Source organism: Mycothermus thermophilus, assembly GCF_041956435.1.
Source record: "Mycothermus thermophilus strain CBS 625.91 unplaced genomic scaffold VTJ04scaffold_4, whole genome shotgun sequence".
Lineage (NCBI taxonomy): Eukaryota > Fungi > Ascomycota > Sordariomycetes > Sordariales > Chaetomiaceae > Mycothermus > Mycothermus thermophilus.
Window position 1 is genome coordinate 1,406,732 of NW_027191430.1, and position 22,886 is coordinate 1,429,617.

At 58.3% G+C, this 22,886-nt stretch overlaps 9 protein-coding genes across 9 annotated transcripts; 6 read left to right on the plus strand and 3 right to left on the minus strand.

The window, feature by feature from the left end:
* Window positions 1–208: 208 nt before the first annotated feature.
* VTJ04DRAFT_6246 (uncharacterized protein) lies at window positions 209–2,975 on the plus strand (the record flags this gene model as incomplete). Its single annotated transcript, XM_069364446.1, has 2 exons — window positions 209–277; window positions 351–2,975. The coding sequence occupies 2 exons, from the start codon at window positions 209–211 to the stop codon at window positions 2,973–2,975; spliced, it is 2,694 nt and encodes an 897-aa protein (XP_069218272.1).
* Window positions 2,976–4,130: 1,155 nt separating this feature from the next.
* On the plus strand, window positions 4,131–5,849 carry VTJ04DRAFT_6247 (uncharacterized protein; the record flags this gene model as incomplete). The annotated part of the gene is made up of 7 exons (XM_069364447.1): window positions 4,131–4,182; window positions 4,248–4,376; window positions 4,447–4,452; window positions 4,511–4,668; window positions 5,138–5,217; window positions 5,276–5,372; window positions 5,421–5,849. The coding sequence occupies 7 exons, from the start codon at window positions 4,131–4,133 to the stop codon at window positions 5,847–5,849; spliced, it is 951 nt and encodes a 316-aa protein (XP_069218273.1).
* Window positions 5,850–5,945: 96 nt separating this feature from the next.
* On the plus strand, window positions 5,946–6,307 carry VTJ04DRAFT_6248 (uncharacterized protein; the record flags this gene model as incomplete). Its single annotated transcript, XM_069364448.1, has 2 exons — window positions 5,946–5,993; window positions 6,104–6,307. The coding sequence occupies 2 exons, from the start codon at window positions 5,946–5,948 to the stop codon at window positions 6,305–6,307; spliced, it is 252 nt and encodes an 83-aa protein (XP_069218274.1).
* A 746-nt stretch (window positions 6,308–7,053) lies between these two features.
* Window positions 7,054–9,148, plus strand: VTJ04DRAFT_6249 (uncharacterized protein; the record flags this gene model as incomplete). The annotated part of the gene is made up of 4 exons (XM_069364449.1): window positions 7,054–7,374; window positions 7,464–8,334; window positions 8,401–8,697; window positions 8,766–9,148. The coding sequence occupies 4 exons, from the start codon at window positions 7,054–7,056 to the stop codon at window positions 9,146–9,148; spliced, it is 1,872 nt and encodes a 623-aa protein (XP_069218275.1).
* A 380-nt stretch (window positions 9,149–9,528) lies between these two features.
* On the minus strand, window positions 9,529–13,440 carry VTJ04DRAFT_6250 (uncharacterized protein; the record flags this gene model as incomplete). Its single annotated transcript, XM_069364451.1, has 1 exon — window positions 9,529–13,440. One exon carries the CDS (start codon window positions 13,438–13,440, stop codon window positions 9,529–9,531), a length of 3,912 nt encoding a protein of 1,303 aa, XP_069218276.1.
* A 1,283-nt stretch (window positions 13,441–14,723) lies between these two features.
* VTJ04DRAFT_6251 (uncharacterized protein) lies at window positions 14,724–16,422 on the minus strand (the record flags this gene model as incomplete). Its single annotated transcript, XM_069364452.1, has 4 exons — window positions 14,724–15,418; window positions 15,474–15,997; window positions 16,048–16,204; window positions 16,263–16,422. The coding sequence occupies 4 exons, from the start codon at window positions 16,420–16,422 to the stop codon at window positions 14,724–14,726; spliced, it is 1,536 nt and encodes a 511-aa protein (XP_069218277.1).
* A 59-nt stretch (window positions 16,423–16,481) lies between these two features.
* Window positions 16,482–16,715, plus strand: VTJ04DRAFT_6252 (uncharacterized protein; the record flags this gene model as incomplete). The annotated part of the gene is made up of 1 exon (XM_069364453.1): window positions 16,482–16,715. The coding sequence occupies one exon, from the start codon at window positions 16,482–16,484 to the stop codon at window positions 16,713–16,715; it is 234 nt and encodes a 77-aa protein (XP_069218278.1).
* Window positions 16,716–18,683: 1,968 nt separating this feature from the next.
* VTJ04DRAFT_6253 (uncharacterized protein) lies at window positions 18,684–21,605 on the plus strand (the record flags this gene model as incomplete). Its single annotated transcript, XM_069364454.1, has 2 exons — window positions 18,684–21,425; window positions 21,504–21,605. The coding sequence occupies 2 exons, from the start codon at window positions 18,684–18,686 to the stop codon at window positions 21,603–21,605; spliced, it is 2,844 nt and encodes a 947-aa protein (XP_069218279.1).
* A 561-nt stretch (window positions 21,606–22,166) lies between these two features.
* Window positions 22,167–22,753, minus strand: VTJ04DRAFT_6254 (uncharacterized protein; the record flags this gene model as incomplete). The annotated part of the gene is made up of 2 exons (XM_069364455.1): window positions 22,167–22,420; window positions 22,507–22,753. 2 exons carry the CDS (start codon window positions 22,751–22,753, stop codon window positions 22,167–22,169), a joined length of 501 nt encoding a protein of 166 aa, XP_069218280.1.
* Window positions 22,754–22,886: the final 133 nt, after the last annotated feature.

Here is a 22,886-nt window from a genome sequence, read left to right on the forward strand (position 1 = left end):
CTGCCGTTGCGGCTCTGGGGCAACCCGACGGCACTGATTCTTGGCTGCTGACACCAACCCTGGACAAACCGCCATGAATAGCCTCCAGTACTTGAATCGCGTTTGACATGGCTGAGGAATTCAGTGTGATGTCTTCTCTGATGACCAAAAGTCACTAGGTACATACCAGGCAAACTGTTATGCGGATTAGCAGGATGCCCATCAAACAATGGCTTTTCTCGCGCTTCACGGGGCCTTGATCGACGACCTCGTCGAGGCCGTCACGGGCATACCCCAGGTACCTATTTGTTTACTCATTCATTTCTTGATACATATTCCCTCTATATGAGACATGGACTGACCGCATCCAGACTCAACGCCAACAACGCTTTGCCTTCCGCGACTTTGTCGCCCGCAGCTTGCAAAGCCACACTTTCACTCGGACCAACCAGTTTGAGGTGCGGGACCGTCTTCGGGGGTTCGAGGAGCGTTTCTCAGTCGCCGGACGTGACGCTCTGGCCGATGCTCTTACTCAACGCTTGGACGCTCTTGAGCACCACCAAACCCCCACCACCCCAGAGGTACTGCATCTCTTGCTCGAGCTGGCCGACCAGCCCGTCCAAAAGGCAAAGCTCAGCGACCTCGACGCCCTGGTCCAGGCCGAGGAAGAGGCCCCGCCCCCACTGACCTGGCGCGACATCGCCCGCGAAGATGGCTGGAAGAACGAGCGCGACATTTGGCGGTTTATTGACTACACGCCCGGTTCGAGCGATGAGGATGAAGTTGATCTTCGGTCTGAGGCATCTCGCGAGTCGTCCACCTCAGCATCGTCGGCTGCCGACGACTACCACCGCACTGCCCAGGACGTGGCGGTAAAGCAGCAAGGAGAGGAGCTTCTCAGGCAGGTCCAGGACGCGCAGGCTTGGAGACACAAACCTGGGGCGGAGGCCGACGGGAAGCGCCAGAAGGTGTTTATCACGACGACGCAGCTGCTCCGAGAGGCGCTGTTCATGCTCGCCGGGCTGCCGACAAGCCTGTTTGATTCCACCGGGAAGCCGATTCCCACCTACCAACTCAATGGTGTTTCATGGGAAACCCACTGGGCACTGGTCATGTCCTTCGCTGAGTGTGGCAACAGACTGGCCCCTCTCCGCGCGGTTGCCGGTGTGATGGAGCAGACTCCCCTGCTCCAAGTGTTTCAGGACTGCGTTCAGAGAGCCCTCTATCAGTTTGACCTCGAGCTGTCTCGGGTCCAGGCGCGTCTCGTGGACGTTCAGCAGGATGACGTCGTCACGCCCATGTCGGTTCTCCAGGAACTGGAGCCAAAGTTGACGCCTTTGACCGCTTTGGCAGACGTTGCGCGTCGGGTCCGCTTGGAGCGAAATCCTCATTCGTTTCGATATCTCGAAGTTTTGTTCAAAGTCGTAGGCCTCGCCCAGTTTCAGGGTAGCCGCGAGATGTACCAGCTCTTGGGGACTATTTTCCTGGACTGTTTCCGGGTTTATCTCAAGCCCATCCGGTTGTGGATGGAAGAAGGCAAGATTGTGCCAGGTGACCGGAGCTTCTTCATCGCCGAGTCGCCAACCAAACTACCACTGCATCAGGTATGGAAGAGCCAGTTCAACCTGTTGCGCACACCGGAGGGTGCTCTCCACGCCCCCAAGTTCCTCAAACCGGCCATCGACCGCATTTTCACGGCGGGCAAGAGCATCGTCGTGTTGAAACTCATGGGCCAGCACGAAGCTATCAAAAAACACCAAACCACCACCGAACCAAGCATGGATTTCGCAACTGTCTGCGGGCATGATGACTTTGAACTGGCCCCGTTCAGCGAGCTCTTCAACACGGCCTTCCAAGCCTGGATCCAAAGCAAGCATCACACGGCCGCCGTGACGTTGGGCGAGCTCCTCTTTCGCTCGTACGGCCTAGCCCAAGACCTCGAAGCACTTCAGCGCATCTACCTCATGTCGGACGGCTCCCAATCCGAAGCCTTTGCGTCTTCCATCTTCCGCCACCTTGACGCCTTCAGTTCCGGCTGGAAAGACCGCTTCACCCTGACCGAGATGGCCCAGGAAGCATTCTCGAGCGCCGTCGGCGGTGTAGACACGTACCGCCTCTCCGCCAGTATCGATGCGCACAGCATCGTCGCGACGAAAAACCCATCCGCCGCCCGCGCGTCGGTGCGCGTTGCACTCCCAGCCATCCGGCTGCACTATCACCTCCCCTGGCCCGTGCAAATCGTCATCACGGATGAGTCGTTGCAGCGCTACCAGGAACTCTTCACCTTCCAACTCCAGGCCCGTCGCGCGCTGCACGTCCTGCGCCATCCCATCCTGCCCTTACTCCGTCACGAGGGTCATGTTGGTTCCAGTGGTCGTGGCAAAAGCCCCGACCTCGCCCCCTACTACCTCCTGCGCACCAAGCTGCTCTGGTTCTGCAACACTCTGCTGACCTACCTGACCACCCTCGTTTTAGCGCCGGCGGTGGATCGTTTGCGCGCAGAGCTGCGCCGCGACGGGAACGCGGACGTGGATGTCGTGGTAGCTGCGCACGCGAGCTTTGTCGGGCGCGTGACCGCCGAGGCGCTGCTCGGGGAGGAGTTGAAGGGGGTGAGAGAGGCGGTGTTGGACGTGTTTGATCTGGCGATCAAGCTGGAGGATGCGCAGAGGGTGGAGACGGGGAGAAGGGAGAAGGAGGCGAGGGAGGTGGAGAGGTTGGTTATGGTCTCGTCGCCTTATAAGAAGGTGGGTTTGAACCAGGGCGCGAAGAGAAGGAGGGTGGATGTGGAGGAGGAGGGGGATGCGGACGGTGGGGAGATAGGGATGGATGATGGTGGGAAGGAGTATAAGGCGGTGTTGAGGGAGTTGCACGGGGAGTTTGAACGGCTGCTGGTCGTTGTGGCGAGCGGATTGAGAAGTGCGGCGAGAGGGAGGGCAGAGAAGGCGGCTAAGTGGGAGTTGCTGGCTGAGATGTTGGAGGTTGGGATCAAGGTGTAGGAGTATGTCAGGCAGTCAAAAACACAAAAAAGCTCACCAGCCCCAGCCCCTCCATCCACCCTCACGCAGGTTGCCAGTCTCCGGCAGGTGAGAGCCCTTAGATCACCTGACAGAAACCAACGCGAGATGGCTGAGTGGGGAATTCCCTGGCTACGAAAAACCGGGCGAAACCGATTTATTCTTAAGTCGCCTTTAGTTTTAGAAAAGACTGCCAAGTCGGGCTCGAACCCGCAGCCTGTGTGCCTTTGAGGGCACGCACCTCCCGCTCGGCCATAGCCTCTTCTGCGGGTGGTGCTGGTACTGTGCGAAAGACTTGTTTATATGCTTGTGGTCGGTCCCTTTGTTTGGGTAGGTCGTCGGAGGAACGCTGTCTAAGTGGTTGGTCAGGGTTAGGGTTGAGTCGCCAAGGCGTGGACGCCGCTCGACCTCGACATTTGACATGGACTGACAAGGCGGCTCCCGCGTGGAGCAAAATGGACACGACCGACCAACGCCCAGCTTCGGTGGATGCAGCCCACACCACGATCTCGTGACTGGAGCAAAGTCCGATCTGTTGCAGATATCCGGTCCAATCCAGCCTTGGGAAAGCCCAGGAAACAGAAGGCGCGAACCTGCCGGAATGCGGAACTGGGAAGCCTGCAGTGGCAGTGGCAGGTGGCCCCACCTTTTGGCTCTTTCCGCTGCTCCACCAGCCATTTGTCTTCCACTTCGATCAAGAAAGAGAGAGCCTTGTCGAAGTCTCTCTTGCATCTCTGCCCCTCCCAGAGTTTTTCTTTTTACTACCAAAGCGTTCACCTTTGCCGACCGACTGCGCCCGGTCAAATCCCTTTACATACCTGGCCTTTCGGTGCATTGTTTTCTCTCTCCACTGTTTGCCACCGACTTTGGACTTTGCATTCCTCTCCACATCCACACCACATTCCGGCGAGGCTCTGCCCTTGGCCCTCGTGAATTGGCCCAAGCTCCCAGGGCAATCAATCCGCAAGGCAGCCCCACCCATCACATCACAGCGGAGCCCGCAGCCTTCTTCTTCCCTTCATCCTCCCCACGCTTCCTCATCTTCTTCAAACACCAAACCACCACCAACACACCACACCATCCGCGACACCATCCGTCGACGTCGCTGTTTCGCTCCATCGCCAGACAGCTGCAAAGATGACCGAGGTGTCCTCCACCCGCCTGTACCTGGGCAACCTGCCCAAACATGGTGCGTTCATTGCGACAGTCGCAATCTCTTGCTTCCAGCGTCGCTGCTGACACCCGCCCGTGCAGCCACAAAGGACGACATTAGGGCTCACTTCTCGAGCCTGGGTACCGGCGAGATTATTGACATCAAGGTCATGAACGGTTTCGGATTCATCGAGTATAAGGATGCTATGGATGCCCGTGATGCCGTCCCAGGTATGTTGTCTCGGCGGCTGCCATTTTCCTCGAACGGATGAATGATGCTGACGACATGTCTCTCTCCCAGCTTTGCGTATGTCGCGTCGCCTTTCTGGACTTAGCGATCGCCGCATCACTAACTGCTAGCTAAGATGGTTCCGATTTCCTGGGTGAAAGGCTCACCGTCCAGTTTGCGCGCGGAAACCGCCACCGCGAAAATGGATACGGCGACCGCAACAGTGCGCCCCGCCCACGTCGCACTCCGCACCGAATGCAAATCACCGGCCTTCCGAATGATACCAGCTGGCAGGTCTGTTCATGCTCTCCCACTTCGCTCCCCCGGGATATTGTTTGAAACACCACCATGATCATCATCCCCACCCTCGTCGCATCGCATCGCATCGCATCGGGAACGGGGACCATCTTCTCTCTTCGGAGGCCATGGATCAAGCCATCGTCCTTGCATCGCCGGTCTGGCGAACCGGTCTGGACTCGCCTAGGGCACATGGTGAACGTTGGTGGGATGTCAGACTCCCGGTCTGCACCACGACCCCTCAGGTCCGGCTTGGCTCCTGCCCTTCGCTGCCTCGGCTCGGCGCTCCTCCTGGTCCTGCGACGCTGTCTCCTGGCTGTGGCTCCGTCAAGCTGGGACTTTGGTCACCCCGCATACCCTGGAATCTAGCGCGCGCTCTTGACCTCTCTGGCCTTGATCGACCGCTTCGTTTAGGACCAACATTCTCACCTCCGGGACTCCGACTTACATTGCACTCTGGCTCTAGGACCTGAAGGACTTTGCTCGGCAATCGGGCCGTGACGTGGTCTACTCGGAGACGAACCGTAGCAGCGGCGGCACGGAGGGGTATGTCGGGCACCGGAACCCTCGCGCTGCACAAGGCTTGGCTGACGGTATTCCCTAGATTGATCGAATTCGAAACCGCCGAGGACCTCCGCATCGCCGTTGAGAAATTGGATGGCCGCGAGTTCAAAGGCTCGCGCGTCACTTGCGTGGCCAACGTAGGCCGGCCTCTCTATGACTCGTGGTCTCGGCTAATCCCTCCGCAGGCCCAGCCCGATTATTCCCGACCTCCGCGCTCCCGCTCGCGGTCGCCTCGCCGCCCGTATCCGCCTCCCATCCATGATGATTATGATCGTCGCGGCCCTCCGCGTTACAGCCCTCCTCGTGGTGGCTACCGGGACGGTTATCGTGAGCGCACCCCTCCCCCGCGTCGGGACTATTATGATGACAGGAGGGGAGGTTACCGGTCGCCCCCGCGTCGGCCCCCGCCCATGGATGATTACCCCCCGATTCCGCGGGGTCGGTATGATGACCCCTACCGCGGTGGCCCTCGGGACTACCCTCCTCCGGATCCGTACATGAACGGCCGCGGCTATGACCACCGCCCGCCTCCGCCCCGGGACTTCCCTCCTCCGCGCGACCCCTATGTCCGGGATCCGTACCCGCCCCGGGATTACGAGCCCCGGCGCTACTGAGGGATGGCGCTGGCGTGATCTGTTGCGCCCTATGATGGAGAAGTTTCTGTTTTTTCTGTCGTTTGTTTTCCTCGGTTGTTTCTTTGGGCCTCGGCTATGGACTATCTCTCTGGGACCTTTTTTTCGGCCATGATCGACTCATCGGTTTCCGTCCAGCCCTGTGCGAGTATCGGAGACGGATAGGATTCCTGGCCTGTTACGTGTCGTTTTATCGGTCTGTCTGGGTTTTGTTATCGGAAATCACAAAATGTTAGGAGCTCTGGACTGGAGGTTATACGGATTATGTCTGCCATTTCATTCCTGGACCCTGGTATCGGATTTCGCACTCCGCTCTTATGGCATTTCGGCTCATGACTGTCATGTCCTACGATGCGACGACTTTGTTCTTTGGGCCCCAATGTTCAGAGTTTGAGGATCCTGCCGGGATGTACGATGTTACACGACGAAAGAAGGACTGAACGAGGCCATTTGTGGACCGGTGCTTTGCGTTTTCACACTGTTAGGTATGTGTACGAGAATAACTGGGTTTCTTGGACTTATCTTGATGAAATGACATGATGTGTGCCTATCGGACTGTGCCAGGTTTAGTATTGTCCGGCGTCATATAGCTGGATGCTGAACAAGGTTTCGTGTGGAAGAGTCGGGACCGGAGTAAAACATGTGAGTATTGTAATGTCGCTATCAAGCGAGGACTCATTGAGATAAGTTTGGCTTGTGCTAGTTGGTCAGATATGGGATTTGAGAAGGGCGTTGGTTGCTGCTTGGAGAAAGCTGAATATTTTCAATCCTCGTTACCACGCGTAGGTACTCGGTAGTCGGGGTTATAGGCAGTGTAGGCCCGCTCGGGCGTAGGGAACTGGGTGTCGAACCTGGAATGTCTTTTAATGCCAGCACCTTAAATTATCTTGTCAAGAAGACGAATTCTAGGATCTCCTTTACAACTAAAGGTGCTTCTCATTGTTGCAGTGTCGATGTTGGGTGATGTCACTCACCGGGGGTTCGGCTGGAGGTTCAGGGCCCAAATTAAGCTCGTGGGGCTGCGGGGCGCACTGGATCTTATCTCTTATCGCACCCCAGCTCCCCAAATTTTTGTCCAGCGACATTGGCTCGACGGAGCCGCGATTGCTTTCCTTCGATGCTCTTGCTCCTGCAACTTCAACACACCACCTCCAAACAAACCATAGCCCATAGCCACAGAACCACCATGAAGCGGAAACTCGACAAGAATGGCGAGCCCATTGAGGCGCCGCCAAGTTCCGAAAAGAAGGCAGAGACCACACAAGCCGAAGAACAAACAACAAAACAGGAGCCCCCAGCCGAGCCATCCTTCTCCGAACTGGGCCTGGACCCCCGCCTCGTCCAGGCCGTCGCAAAGCAGACCTTTGAGAAGCCCACCCTCGTCCAGCGCAGGGCCATTCCGCTGGCACTCCAGGGTCAGGATGTGCTGTGCAAGGCGAAGACGGGCTCCGGCAAGACCGCCGCCTACGTCCTCCCTGTCCTGTCGAGCATCCTTCGCCGCAAGACGGTACGGCCCAGCCCCGGCAAGAGCCATTGATTATCATCACCTTATCTATGTCCGGCTAATGCCAATGTCGATTGACTGACTATCCACAGACCGACCCAGCGCAATTCACCGCCGCCCTCGTCCTCGTCCCCACCCGCGAGCTGGCCGATCAAGTCTTCAAAGCCATCGAGCAGTTCTCGGCCTTCTGCGCCAAGGACATCCACGCCGCCAAGCTGACCGAGAACCTCTCCGACGCCGTCCAGCGCTCGCTTCTCGCCAATGTCCCGGACATTGTTGTTGCCACCCCGGCTCGTGCCTGGCACAGCGTCTCGTCGGCCGCGCTCTCGCTCGATCGTCTTCAGCATCTGGTTCTGGATGAGGCGGACCTGGTGTTGTCGTACGGCTATGACGAGGATATGGAGAACATTGCGCGGTCGTTGCCCAAGGGGGTGCAGACCATCATGATGAGCGCCACCCTCTCGTCCGAGCTGGATCAGCTGAAGGGCATCTTTTGCCGGAACCCTACCGTGTTGGACCTGAAGGAAGAGTTTGGCGCCGAGGATGAGAAGTTAACGCAGTTCTACGTCAAGTGCTCCGAGGAGGACAAGTGGCTGATTTCGTACCTCATCTTCAAGCTGCAGCTGATCAAGGGCCCGTGTCTGATCTTTGTGGCGGACATTGATCGGTCGTATCGGCTGAAGCTGTTCTTTGAGCAGTTCAGCATCCGGAGTTGCGTCTTGAACTCGGAGCTGCCTATCAACACGCGCATCAAGATCATTGAGGAGTTTAATCGCGGCATTTACGACATCATCATCGCGTCGGATGAGAAGAGCGAGATCTTTGGGGACGAGGCTGCGGAGGAGGGGAAAGAGAAGGAGGAGTCTAAGAAGCAGTCCAAGACCAAAGAAGGGGAGGATGGGTCTGAGCAGCCCAAGAAGAAGCGGAAGTACAGGAGAGATGAGGAATATGGCGTGTCAAGAGGTACGTCATTCTGTCGTTTGGTTGGTTGTTTCTCGTCCGGCCAGTATGGCTAACCCTTCTCGCCAGGCATTGACTTCAAGAACGTCGCCGCGGTCATCAACTTCGACATGCCCACGTCGGCGTCATCCTACACTCACAGGATAGGTCGTACGGCCCGCGCAGGCCGCGCCGGCATCGCCCTGTCGTTTGTCATCCCCAAGGACCAACAGGGCAAGCACAAGGCGACCACCATCAAGAGCACCGAAAAGGACGAAAAGGTCCTGGCCAAGATCATCCGGCAGCAGGCCAAGCTGAACAGGACTCTGGAGCCATACAACTTTAACAAATCACAAATGGAGGCGTTTAGGTACCGCATGAACGACGGTATGTTTTACCTTTCCCCTCAACCTCTCGCGTGGTCCTCATCTCACTCACTAAAACACACCCTCCAGCCCTCCGCGCGGTAACCAAGGTCGCCATCCGCGAGGCGCGAACCCGCGAGCTGCGTCAGGAGCTCCTCCGCAGCGAGACGCTCAAGCGGTACTTTGAGGAAAACCCCACCGAGCTCGCGCACCTGCGGCACGACGGAGAGCTGGGTCGGACGGCCCGACACAACCCCCACCTCAAACACGTCCCCGACTATTTGCTGCCCAAAGACGGGAAGAACGCGCTCGCATCACAAGACGGCGGCGGGGTCGGGTTCGTGCCGTTTAAGAAGCTGGATGGGAAGGATAGGAGACATCGTAAGGGGAAAGGTGGGAGGGGAGGGAGGGCGTTTAAGGTGGGCGGGAAGAAGGATCCGTTGAAGACGTTTAAGGTGCGGAGGAAGAAGTGAGAGAGATGGTGGGGTGGTATAGGTTGGTGAGCATACCCGGCGTTTCTGAGGACTGTGGAATATTATATGTTTGGTGGTTCAGTTCGGTGTCTTTGGGAGGAGGATGTTTTGTATTTTGAGTATGTGAATGATGCCGAGTTGTCTGTTGTCATTCCTCAGGCATGTTGCTGTTGGCTTTTATTGCCTTTCCCTACCTAAACTCCAGTCCAGGACTGCTAAACAGCTTACACAACACTCAACCCCTTCGTGTTTTCAACCTTGATATTCTTACACTCCAACACACAGTCACCTGCAAAAGAATAAGAGAAAAACTCAAAGTCAATTTCAACGAACAGACCTCATCATCATCTCATTCTCAACCTAACCTAACCTACCATACCCTAAACCCTCAACCCCGAAGGACTCACCCCCCTCCTCCTCACAGGCGACGATGACGATGACCCCCCTTTAACAGGCGACATGGAAATCAAAAACCCCTGCCCATCGTACAGCCCCAGGCTGTCCACGCTCCGAAGACTTGCTCTGGACGGATTTCCTCCTTCTCTAACTGCTCTTGCTGCTATTACTGTTCCTGCAGCTGCTGCGGCCGGCTCTCTGTTTTCGCTGCCACCGTTAAACTTCCACGACATCACCGTCGACAACCGCTCCGGATCCTTCTGTTGCTTTTGCTGGTGGTGGTGCGTCTGTGGCTGGGCGTTGATACTCCCGCAGCTGCCCTCCCTCAAGCCTAGTCCCAGGCCGGTTGTTTTCCCGCCGGTATTAGTGTGTTGATCGCCACAGGAATTGTTGTCTGCAGAGGTGATGGTGGTGAGAGAGGAAGGTTTGTTGAGCTGGAAGGGAAAGTCCCCCGCGGAAAGCTTGAACTTGTTGCCTTCCCCTCGGGTGGTGTCGTTCTCCTTGCCCTCGTCATTCCGAATTGACAATGCGGACAAGACCTCGGAGTGAGAAAACCGCACCCCCATCGTCGGCCCAAGTCCTGCACCGCTGCTGCTTCCCGTCCTCAGATGGGCGTGAGTGATGGAGGTGGTGGTAGTGGCGGTGCTGCTGCTACTGCTTCCCAGCCGGCGACGTTTCCCGAGTGACGCGCCGCTTGCGCTGGATGGGATGGTACCCCCGGCCGGTTTGCTGCCTCCAATGATCCCGACCCCGCCGATCCATCTGGTGGTGGTGGTGGTGCCGACAGAAGAAGAAGCAAGGGCGCTGACCACTCTCGGCGAGGTTGACGACGACCGAGCTTCTTGGCTACCGGGACTTCTTCCTCCAGCGACGGCAATGCACGCAGCACTGCTGCTCGAGCTCTGCTGCTGTCCGAGGAGAAAATAGTTCCTCGCCCCCACCCCGATGCTCTTCCTACTCGGCGAAGAGGAAGCAAGGGACGCGCGCTTGGCTGCGGCCGCGGCTGCCGCAGCGGCGATGCTAGCAGGGCTGCTGGAAGGGGATCCGCTTAGTTTGCTGCTGTTATTGTTCTTCCTGTTGTTGGCGGGAGAGGAAAACGGCGAGATACGCTTCGGCGCGCCTGCCGACGGGGCGAAGGTCACCACTCTCTCCGGGCTCGTTTGCTGCTGTTGCTGCTTGGGGCTGCTGTTGTTGCTGCTCCAATCGGGGCTCGGGCTCGGGCTGCGGCTGTCGTCAGGAGGGGCGTGACGGTCTGTGATGCTTTGCAGGCTGGAGGCGCTGCTGACGGTAGAGTTCATGCGGCGGAGGGAGACAACGGCGTTGGTGAGAGTAGTTGGAGGGGGTTGGGTTTCGGGGCCAGTGGTGCTGGTGTCTTGGGGAGAGGTGGTGTCGGGGTTGTTGTTGCTATTTTTGCTGCTGGTGGAATCCGGTGGTGTCTCTAGCTCTGTGGAGAGCTTCGGCTTCCCCCGCGGTGAAAGCGGCGCCGGGTAGAGCGAGGAGTTGGCGAGGAATCCTGCGCGGTTGAGTTCGAAGAGGAGGGATGACGATGGCGCTGGAGTGGTGGTCGTCGGACTCGGGTCTTGAGAGTAGACGGATGAGGAGACGCTCAGACGATGTTTGAGCGGCGGAGGCAGAGCGAGGGAGGTGCGTTGCGACGAGGAGGATGGATCCCGCTCGGTGGAAGGGAGTTGGGCACGGCGCTCACCGGCGTCCTCCTCCTGTTCTTTCTTGGCTTTCTTTCTCTCCTGCTCCTCCGGCTCCGACTCATCGTCGGACGGCTCAACAAGCGTGGCGACAGGAGTCTTGAAGGTGACGCTCTTCACCACAGTCCCCGGAGCCGACGGCGGCGAAAGCAAGGGGATCGTGCTCAGCGTGCTGGTCTTGGTCAGGCGCAGGAACAGAGGTCCGGCTGGGCTGTGGCTTGTGGGAGTCTTCCGCGTCGGCGAAGCTGACAGCGGCCCAGAGGTTTGTGACGCTCCTCCCCCTCCTGACGGTGGCGGGATGGCGAGGGATATTTTCCTTGTCGACGGCGGCACAGGGCGCGGCCCGGCCGGCGGCGGTCCAGGGACAAAGATCAGCCCGTGAACCTGCGGCCGGAGACTGTTGAAAGCCGTCATGCTGCGAAGACGCGTAGCTGGCTGTGCGGTCTGCCGGAGAATTCCCTGAGACTTGCTGGCCTGCGTGGGCCATGCGGCGTCAGGGGGCGTCTCCCGCACGGCTGACAACGGCAGCGGATCGACGGTGAAAGGATCGTTGAGCGATGGCGGTTGAACGCTGGCTGCCTCCTGCGGCTTCACCTGGAGAGCCTCGTTCGGCATGATTGCGCGCTTGACCTCCTCGGGCATCTCATCCTCGCTGTACAGCGTGGAGAGGTCGGATGACATGGAGGTGCGCGCCGATGCGGTGACTGGCGGAAGCTGGGGAGTGATGTCGGGAATCTTGTGGTTCCGGCTCGGGCTGGTGAGCCCGGTCGGCGCGGCGTTGGCGCTTACGCTGTCTTCCGCCGAACCGTGGCCCGATACCGTCTCGGACGACACCGACTGTTGAGAACTCGTCCGCCGATGTCCCGACATAAAGACCGGGTTGGAGACGACCTTTCTCGGACTCGGGGTCCGCGACCGTTCGGCGGCAAGGCCGGGAGGCACCCGGGTTGGCGAGGAGTCAAACCTATGCGCTCGAGTTGTCCCCGATACACTCCCCTCGCGCAGCCGCTGCTCCGTCGATCGCAGGATCTCGGAGAGCGTCGAATCCACCGACGCCTGGCGGGCCCTATGCCCTTTCGGCGTCATAGGCGTAGACCTAGTTGGACTCGTCGCCGGACTGATGATGATGCTCGACTGCGAGGCCTTCGAGGTCCCGAGGCCATATCCCATGCTCGCCGACCGCCGAACACCAAGGCCACCACCAGCCCGCCTATCCCACGGCGCCTGCGCAATCACCACCGGCTTGGGAAGAGTCGGCGTCGGCATTCCGCCCAACGTGCCCAACTGGAGGTGATCCGTCTGGGTGATGGTCGCCGGCAACCTCCTCGGCGACTCCTGCTTCTTCTCCAACAACAGCGCCTCGGTCGACTCCCCGCCGCCCCGGGCACCCGACATCAAATACGGATGCCCATTCCCGGCGCGTCCGCCGACTCTGCTCAAGCTCGCCGACCGCCCTCTCAACGGCCACGATCCTCTGCCGAGCGTCATCTTCTTCCTCCCTCCCCCTCCCCCACCAACAGTCTTACTCCTCCCCAACTTCGGTCCGTGCACCGCATCCTCATCAATCCACGACGCCTTGCTTATGTCCACCACCACCTTTCCCATCTCCACACTCTCCTGATTCTCCCCTTTCGCCCCCCCAGAACCGCCAGTCCCAGGCCACCGACAACTCCCACATCTTCCAAAATGAAAATGCCCCTTCTCACACGCCCTCGGAATCAACGGCGGCATACTCACTCTCCGTTTCGGCCAACCCCTGCCCTCCCCATCCTCATCATCACTCACCAATCCACTCCCCTCCCTACTCCACCACCCCGGCCCGGCGCCGATGGAGCACGCCTTCTGCAGCCTCCGCCGCGTGCTCGTCTGCGCCATCTCCACCGTCACCTCCATGCCATCCTTTTTGTCGTCGTCCTCCGCGGAAGGTCGGCGCGAGCTCAAGACAAGCTCAGGACCTCCTGCGCCGCCGCCGCCGCCGCCCCGGGCTCGCTTGGCTTTGGCGCGCGACCGCCGCCGGTGCAGCCAGAGGAGGAGGATAGAGAGGAGAAGACAGAAGAGGAACGTGCACCCGAGGATGAGCGGGAGGAGGGTGGGGAAGGAGTGGATGAGAGATCCGCCACCGCCGCCGTTGGAGGGCTCTGGAGAGTCGGCTCCAGGGGGTTGGGGCGGTTTGGTCTCAGGTGGGTTGGTCATGGTTTTGTTGACGGATGGCCCTGTTCTGCTAGAGAATGAAATTGAGAAACGGTTGTGCTGGTGGTGGTAGTGGTTTCGTTGTGACGAGTTACCGCTTGGTTGATAGTTGACTGGACCCCTTGAAGTGTGAGCAGACGACGACGACGTCGTCGTCGTCGTCGAGTTGTCTGTTGTATGAAAGACTAAGGAGTGTACGTGGTTGTCGAATCGTATCAATGAGCGGCAGATCACATCAGAGAAGAAGAGCCAGAACGACAAAAGACAAAAAGCTGGAGAAGGGAGCAACAGCCAAAAATGAACGACAACAGTGGGATCCGTCTGCTACACCTTCATTTCCGTCCCATCAGATCACCCACCAAGAAATCCAAAAAGAAAAGGCTGGGGTAAGGAACCAAAAGAAAAAAAAAGGAGGACAACACCAAATATCTCCCGGTGGTTGACACAATCAAACTGAAGAAAAACATTTTGGGCGGGACTGGAATTCGGACGCGCCATGTTGGAGCGGACGGTGTGGACTGGCAAACATGGGGAGAACGACCTCGGGAATGGGTTGTAAGGGCAACATCATTCCAGTTGAGAATCCCATATATATGTCTCTGCCTGCCACCCACTCTACGAGGTGGCGGGAGCTCAACGGGTGTCTCAGCCCTTGGAATGCCCTGTCCGACAGTCGTTGATTCTGGGCTGGGGCGAGGATTTTCAAGTGGGAAGAAAAAGGAATCACCTCAACCTCATATCTCCTTACTTAAAAGTCCAGATTCCCAAGCATTCTCAGTTCAATCAACATCATCGGATCAGAAGCCAAAATCCAAACAGCCCTTGGTATCTTGCCACGCCTTCCTGTAAACATAAAAACACCTGAACACCAAACAAAACCACAGCACAACACCATACACCATAGTCCATCAGCAGCAGTAGGATAGGGCAGTCAATGCATTGCCACGCGAACAAAACTTGGATATCGTAAAAGGCACGCCGCTCCCACCCTATGCTAAGCTCGATGCTCTCTGCACGAAACGTAATCCATCCGATCTTGTTGAAATGGGTATCTCCCTTCCCGCGACCCCCAAGCATATCCTCTCTACTGTCCCAACCAACGTCAGACCTCGGATGCAAAGAGAGCAAAGAACCAGGATGAGAAGGCCAAAGAAATGAACAAACATTGAGAAAAAAAAGTAACAAAAAACTATCATCCGACATACCCGCTCACACATCCCATAGAAATCCCAACCCTCCACACAACTCCAACACCTTAACCATCCTCTACCAAACTCCTTCCAAGCTTAGAAAGCATGCCCGTGGCGATGATGCCTCCTGACGTGGCGATGTCCATGCTGATGGTGCTCCACATCACGCTTGCCATTCAACCCCGCCGTCGCGGTGACAACCACCGTCTCGGTCTGGGTCGTGAGCATGACGTACTCGACCGTCTCCATGACCACAATCTTGCTGACGGTGCGGCCTTCGGTGATGTAATCGGTGCGGATGATCTCGTAGCCCTCGGGAGCAGGCGGGTCGGGCAGCTCGGGGGTCGGAGTCGGAGCAGGAGCCTCCTCCTGCGGCTCGACGACGGGTTCGGAGGGCTGGGGCTCCTCCTGGAAGACGCCGCCGGGGATCTCTTCCGAGGGAGCGGCATCGGGAGCGGCATCAGGGGCGCCAACATCCGGGTTAGCGGCAGGGAGGAAGTCGTGAGTCGGGGCCGGGACGTCTTCCGGAATCTCGGCGGGGAGCGCGGCAGGCTGGGGCTTGTCGTTGTTGCCGCCGCTGCCGGGAAGGGAGAGGCCGACAATGCCCGAAACCTTTTCGTTGGCGATCAGGGGAAGCTCGGGCATCTGGCACTGCCGCTGCTTGTGCTCGGACTGGATGCTGAAGAGAGGGCAGGCGTAAATGGAGCCGCTCTCATCGCGGCATTGGTCAACGGCCTTCTGGAGGAAGTTGGAATCCCAGCCGCTGATGAAGTCGGCGTGATAGCCAAAGCCTGAAGACAACAGCATTAGGATGTGTCATATAGCAAGACGCATTGAACAACTTACCTGAAGTGTCACCATTGGACAGGACGAACTCGCCAGGGAGACCCTTAAAGTCGTACGTCTTCCAGATGGTCTCGTACATAAGACCAGGGAGCTTCACGTCAAAGCCCTCGGGGCAGTTTCCATTAATCAGCTGGTCCGGATAGGCGACGTGCGACTTGTGGTCGGGCGACGAAGTGTCTCTGCCGTTCCAGCACGAGGGGAACATGATCTCGAAGCGGACACCGTTGACGCAGTTCTGGTCGATGAAAGACTTGTCGGGGAGGTAGTGACGCCACAGGGCGGGCTCGTTGTCACCCTGGTGGTAGTGCAGACAGTTGAAGCCGATGGCGCGCTGGCGCAGCGCGTCTTGGTTTGTCTGGCCGATGGCGGCCCAAGCGGCCATCGGAGGGTCCGGGTCATGAGGGTTGAGCCCGGCAATCGAGTAGTTGCGGCGGGAGCTGTCGCCGGCGATCATGCGGAAGTCATTGGGGAAGGCCCGGATAGGCTTGCTCTTATCCTTCTGGTCTTCAAACAGGAAATAATAACTAGGAGGACATTAGCGGGGACACATGGGGCTTGCGGTCAGGTCACGTACGCAAGCATGCCGCCTTCCTGGCCGACCTCCTCATATCGGCCATCGGCATGGCGGAAGTAGAGGGTCGGGGCCCAGTAGACAGACATGTCCTCGAGGACAGCGCAAGAGGTGCAGGGGGCATTGCGCAAATCCTCATAGGTAGACTTCTCACTGAAACCTGGGTTCCTGTCAGCGTGGCAAGTTTCGATCGAAGCTGGCGAAACGGTATCGCATACCCGCCGAGCCGTGAATGGAATGGACATGCTGAGAAAGCGTTCCCGGGTCAATCAGAGGATCGAGGCGAGCCAGGCCAACGCGGCCGCGGCATTCCATGCGCCAGAAGGCATGGGCGCCGCTGAGCGACGTGAGAATGGCAAACGAGATGCCGGACCTCATGGTGATGCGTTAATGGGAAAGTAGTGCAAGTGCGCTAAACGAATCAAGTCGAACAAGTCATGAAAACCTGGTCGGATGAAATGTCCCAACCGGTCGTCACAGTCGCCGTTTGCCTGGTTGAGAGGGTGCGTGTAACTGTTGGAGCAGATCTCGATCCGGTGAACTTGATGCGCCTCAAACTCGAAGAGAGAAGAATCGGTCGCAACGGGGGAAAACGAAAGGTCGGCGATCAACGCAACGCGAAAAAAGAGTGTAGGGGGTTTCGGAAGATCGATGATGTCGCCAAAAGGTGAGGTAAAGGAATGTGAGCCCCGAAGGGGGACAAAGTTGGTGAAGAGAGTGTGCTGTTGCGAAACGAAACGAAGGGTTGAAGGGCAAGATGAGGCGCAAAGGGGAAGAAGAAGGAAGGTGACTGAGGTAGTAAAAGAGAGAGAGTGAGCGGTTGATTAAACCACCTAACCGGCTCTGGGGTCTGCCATCCGAGGGTGCATCGCTCCGGCCTTGGGTTCCTGAGTGGTTCCTGAGTGGGGAGCAGAGAAAAGCGCGGTTGCCCGAAGGGGCACCTAACGGATGAAACACGGGATCCTGATTGGCCAAGCCTGGTCTGACGAAACCTTGTCGCCCTGGATTAAAGGGGAGGGACGAGGGCGCTAACATGGTGTGGGGTCTGTGGCCGGCTAATGCAGGAACGCCGTTTCTGCGGAACCCAAATCCTCCACTCCTAGGTGCATCCTCCTTTTTTCATAACTACACTCTGCGTTTTCACTTACAGATGCTGTTGTGTTGGTGAGATGACTGTGCCACCGTTTGCACCGCCGCTCAGCATGGCGATCGCAGATTCTTTTTTATTCTGCTGCGGCTTGCCATTCCCATGCAACCGATGACAGCAGACGGTATGACCAAGAATATCAAGTCCATTGCAACCAACCATCCCGTCTCCGCCTCGCTGAGGCATAATGAAGCATGGCAATCTCCCGAGCCGCACTTGGCGTTATACCAGCGAGCAAACACATTTCTCTTAACTAATATTCTGTACCATCTCTTCATCCAGGCGACAGTCGCAAGTACAACCCGCTTGGGATTTGTTGAACAAAACCACGACGGCCACCGCAGCTCGTGTTCGGCGCATCCGACCGGCGCCATGTCTTCTATGTCATGCTGTGTGGATTTGGTATGGGATGAGTCCGAAGGCCGGAGCGGTATCCTGGTGTGATGGGGGTTGTGATGGGATGCGAGACGAAGGACCTATGAGTACGGAGTATGGACTTGCCATCCGAACAGCGGGGACATGGTTCAGGAAGGAAAAGGCGGGGTCAAAAGAAGGTCGTCGCGGACGTTGGCCAGGATCCCAAAATCGGATGAGCGCGAAAGCTGAAACAGTTTCAACAGGGGCCAACCTGCGCTAAAAGCACGGTTTCGCGCTCCAATGCAACGCTGCAGAAGTCGCCCCCAATGGAATCTCGGCAATCTCCATTGCTGGCCCTCGCACGAGTGACGACACGAGGGTTAGTTGGACGACTTGATTATAAAGGGAGCGCCGAGAAAGTCGACAAGACAAATCCAGGTACTAGCACTAACTCTGGGTCAAGTCACTGGCCTGGCTGCCCGATGATCTCATCTTTTCCCTTGCATTCCATTGCAGTTCATATCTGAGGTTTCTAGGCTGAGCTGAAGATGCGGTTAATATGGTCGAGACACCGAGAGGGGCTTCAACGGCAGATTGAGTGCATCTTGCAGAGTCGCGCATGCATGCTACCTCAGGTACCATGTCTCTGGATATCAGAAAAGCGAAACCAGAGGATGGAAGGACGCGTCGCAACCGGTCGCGACAGAGCAACCAACAGCCCAGCTCCGACGACGAACTGATTCTTTGTTGGAGTCGCTTGGACTTGACTCCACTGTTTCCAATTTTTGTGGAGCCTAAATTCAGGACCTCCCTGTTTCAGGGGTTGTGACAGCGCCACATAAGTAGATGGGTCCGGGGTTGATCTGTGGCTGGTGAGTTTATGCAACTCAGGTGAGGCTGGTGTGTGTGGATAGCCCCCTGTCAGCTTGGCAAACCTGGCTGGAACTTCCCGGACCTCTTGCTTGGCATCAAGTGTTCCCCAGCGCAACGTGCAACCTGGAACCTCCTGACGGTGAGAGGGCCACCTTCTTGGAGGACAACAAAACAAACACCAACTTGACTCCCACTTTTGTTCCTGCTTGTCCCAAACACTCGATGCCACATTGAATCCATCACCGGCTCTATCTCCGGCACAATGGATGACCTCGCCGGCCTCAGCTGGTCGGCGCCTAACCCGGCCAAAACCCCGACCACGACGGCGCCGAACCCCACCCCGGCCTTCTCTTCTCTCCGGCCGAGTCCGTCCCCGTTTGCCTCCGGTCGCAACACTCCGCTGTCCAGTCAGGGCTCCGGCGTCACCGCAGCGAAGCCCTCACAACCGAAGCCTGCCCAGGACAGCTTCAGCAACCTCCTAAACTTTGGTGGCGGCCCCGCAAAGTCCACCGCCAACCTTTCCCTGCGCGAACGCCAGGACCTGCTCGAGGCAGAGAAGAGGAGGAAGGAGGAGGAGAGGAGGAAGCAGTTTCAGGCACACTTTGGCGATCTCGACTCGCTCGCCCAGAGCCGCTCAGGGAGTTCCTTGAGGACAGCATCCCCCGCCTTCCCGGCCCCGCCGTCTATCAGCTCGAGCTCGACCCCGAGTGGACCAGCCGCCAAGCCCCAGGCTGAGTCGGATGAGGACCTGTTCGCAGCTTTCAAAGCAGAGACCAAGGTCGACAATTCAAGCTACTTCCCTCCGCCGACGACGACGACGACATCGAGCAAGCCATCGCCGGCCCAGACGCCAGGCTTGGACTTGACCAATCCGCAGTCATGGAAAACGACTCCGACTACCAACACGGGAGGTTTGATTGACGACGATGATGACCCGTTTGGCTTGAGTCAGCTCAAACCCAAGACAACAACACCCCCTCCACCCGCCGCCGATGAGATTGATGACTTGCTAGGAGACCTGGCTAAGCCGGTGGATCAAGTCAGGAAGCAGCAGCAGCTACTACAACAACAACAACAGCAGCAGCAGCAACAGCTACAGCAACAACAACAACGGCACCAACCAAAGGCGGCCCCTGCTTTTGCGCGGGAACCCGAACCCGGGAAACCCATCGAGGATTCGTCATCCGATTCCGAGCCTGAAGCACCGCCCGCCGCGACCGACGATCCCTTTGATCGAGCCGTTGCCCAGCTCGTCGAGTATGGCTTCACCCCTGAAAACGCAAGGCGGGGTTTGACCGAGAGTGGGGCGGGTATCAACGTTCAAGCCGCTGTGAACTGGCTGCTGGACGATGCCCACCGGCAAGCCAAGGAGAAGGCCAAGAATAGGGGAGGTACCGGGGAGCTGGAGAGGGACCATGGAGGAGAGCGTTCGCGACCACAGCCTCAGAACGGTAGACCGTCTTGGATGAAGGAAGACGGCCCCTCGAGGAGCAGAGACAACCGGTCACCTGCACTGGAAGGAGACTTTGCCAAAACCGCTGCAGCTGTGGGCTCGAGTCTCCTTAAACAAGCCAACAGCTTGTGGAAGACAGGTCAGAAGAAAGTTCAGAAAGCCGTGGCCGAGTTCCAGCAAGACTCCGACCCCAGCCAGCCGAAGTGGATGCGAGCGGCTGCTCAGGATCGCAGCGCGGCGGCTAGGAGAGCGGAGGCGGCCGAGGTCACGGATGAAGCCTTGATGTTGGAAATGGGCGGACCTCCAGGAGGTCCCAGAAGGCCACCACGTGAGAGCCGCGAGCCTAGCGAAACTAGGTCCCGCGACCAATCCCCGGCTCTACCGCAGCGTCCAGCGAAGCCCGAGGTCCCCAAATGGCAGCAAGCGCCGCAGCCAAGCCTGGGCCCACGGGCTCGGTTGGGCAAGCAGCCAGAGGAAGACTTCCAAGCCTACGTGAGTCCCGCGAGGAGGAAGAAGACAACTCCCCAACCGCAACCACAGGAGGCACCACCGGCAGAGCCGGAGCCCGATCTGCTCTTCGGCTCCTCCGCGCCGCCGACGTCCAGATCCGCACCACCTGCCAACAACCGGTCCGCGCAGCCCTCTCCGGCACCGCGTCCAACCGCCCGATCATCTCCCGCGCCAACCCCGACTCCTCCTCGCCCGGCTCGTCAGATCCCTCCCATCTCTGCCATCGCCCTCCAAAACTCCACCAAGTGCCGCCTCGAAGGCACTGCGCACTTCAAACGGGGCGACTTCGCCGCCGCGCACGCCTCTTACACCTCCTCCCTCACAGCCATCCCTCCCGAGCACCCCCTTACCATCGTCCTCCTCTGCAACCGCGCCCTCACCGCCCTCAAAGTGGGCGAGCCGCGCCAGGCAGTCGAGGACGCCGACGCGGCCCTGCGCATCATTGGGCCCGGCAAGGGCGAGGGCGAGTTCGTTGAGCTGCACACGACCGCGGACGGCTCAGGCGCGACCGAGAAGCGCGACATGCGCGACCTCTACGGGAAAGCGCTCACCCGCAAGGCCGAGGCGCTCGAGCAGATGGAGAAGTGGGCCGACGCGGCCGCCGTGTGGCAGACGGCTATTGAATCCGGCCTGGGCGGGGCCACCGCCGCGGCCGGTCGCCAGCGCTGCCAAAAGGCTCTCGCTCCGAAACCCCCTCCTGCCGCCGCCGCCCCGCGCCCGGCATCCACTCGGCCTCCTGCCCCGAGACCCTCGCCCGCGCCGAGCACCAAGACGGCGGAGGCAGTCGAGCGGCTCCGCGCAGCGCATCGCGCCCAAGAGCGCGAGGGCGACGAGAAGATTGCGCTCTCGGACAAGGTGGACGCGCGCATCGCGGCGTGGCGTGACGGCAAGCGCGACAACTTGCGGGCACTGCTGTGCAGCCTGGACGCGGTGCTGTGGGAGGGCAGCGGGTGGAAGAAAGTGGGCTTACACGAGCTGGTGCTGGCGAATAAGGTCAAGGTGGTGTACATGAAGGCGATTGCGAAGACGCATCCTGATAAGGTGAGTTTTCTTAACTTTACGCTTCTGAGGTTTTATTTAGGACGAGAAGGAGATGTGGCTGACGATGGTATCTGATAGATTGCGCCCGACGCTTCGACCGAGGTGAGGATGATTGCTGGGCATGTGTTTAGTACGCTGAACGAGGCGTGGGATAAGTTCAAGGCGGAGAATAACATGTAGGTAGGTCTGGGGCGTTGTTGATGGCATGGGTAAGGTAGTTATTAGGATGGGGTGGTGAGTTGGAGCATTTAGAGAGGGAAGCATTCGCAACTGGTCATGATACTAGGGATTGGCTTGTTCGAGTGGGATTCTTCATCCAAACGATATGGGGAGTACCCATAGGTTTTCGGAGAGTTTCTCTTAGATGTTACTAGAAGCAAGCATGGAAACGCTCAATACACTGTCATGGGAATCTCGGATTTGAAGCAACTCGACAAGTCGGGTCGCTGTGGAGACATATATTACCAGAGGATGATGTCTGCTGTATTGTCCACGCCTCCCACGAACTCCAAGTCATGCTCCAAGCCATGCGAAACAAGTGAAACCCAAACCCCAGAGAAACAGGACAACACCATCAACGCCATCAGACCATTATAAAAACGTATGAACACCTCCCCATCTACCTAGGTCCTCACGCGCTCTTCTCCATCCTCTCTCAAACTAACAACGCCTTCCCAAGTACCCCGGAGATTCTCTTAGTAGACCATCCAATAGGTATGTATGTACCTATGTACCTCCTATTCAAAGCCCCAACATCCTCCTCACGCTCTCGCGCACCTTCTTCTCGTACTCGTCCCGCCTCTCACGCCACATCTTGGCGGCCTCCACGTTGGCGGGGCTCTCGTCGTTGGGCTCGGCCAGCATGCTCATGACTGAGATCAAGATCTTTTCGACGCTCTGGATGGGCGACCACCGCTCCGACGCGTGCTCGTAGTGGTTCGGGTCGTCACCGGGCGGGTGCAGGATGGAGATGCAGACGAGGCCGGAGGGGTAGACTGTACGTACGTACGGGTTAGTTATCTAGTGGGGTTGGATTTGGTTTGGGTCGGGGAGGGGTGGGGAGGCGAGAAGAAAAACGAACCGTTGGGATGGAACATCTCCCCCAGAAACTTCATGGTGGGAGGGGCGAGGGGGTAGTCTTTGGGGAAACGCAGCTCGGCGGGGAAGACGCCGCCTTCGAAAGGGGTGCCCTCGGGACCTTGGATCAGGGCTTCCCAGTGCAGCAGGTCGTCTTCGGAGACCGGGCCGGCGGTGATGCCCTCGGGCGGGTTGTTGGTGAGGGCGCGGTATTCTTGGAGGAGGCGCCGGTGGGCGGTGGATTGGGCCATTTTTGTTTGTTTAAGGAAGAGAGCTTGTTGGGTTGTTGGTGGTTATGGCGGGTACAGTAGGTGGTGGTGGTGGGATGTGAGGGGATAGTAGGTTGGTAGTGGTTTGGGTTGATGTTTGATGGAGAGGTGAGGT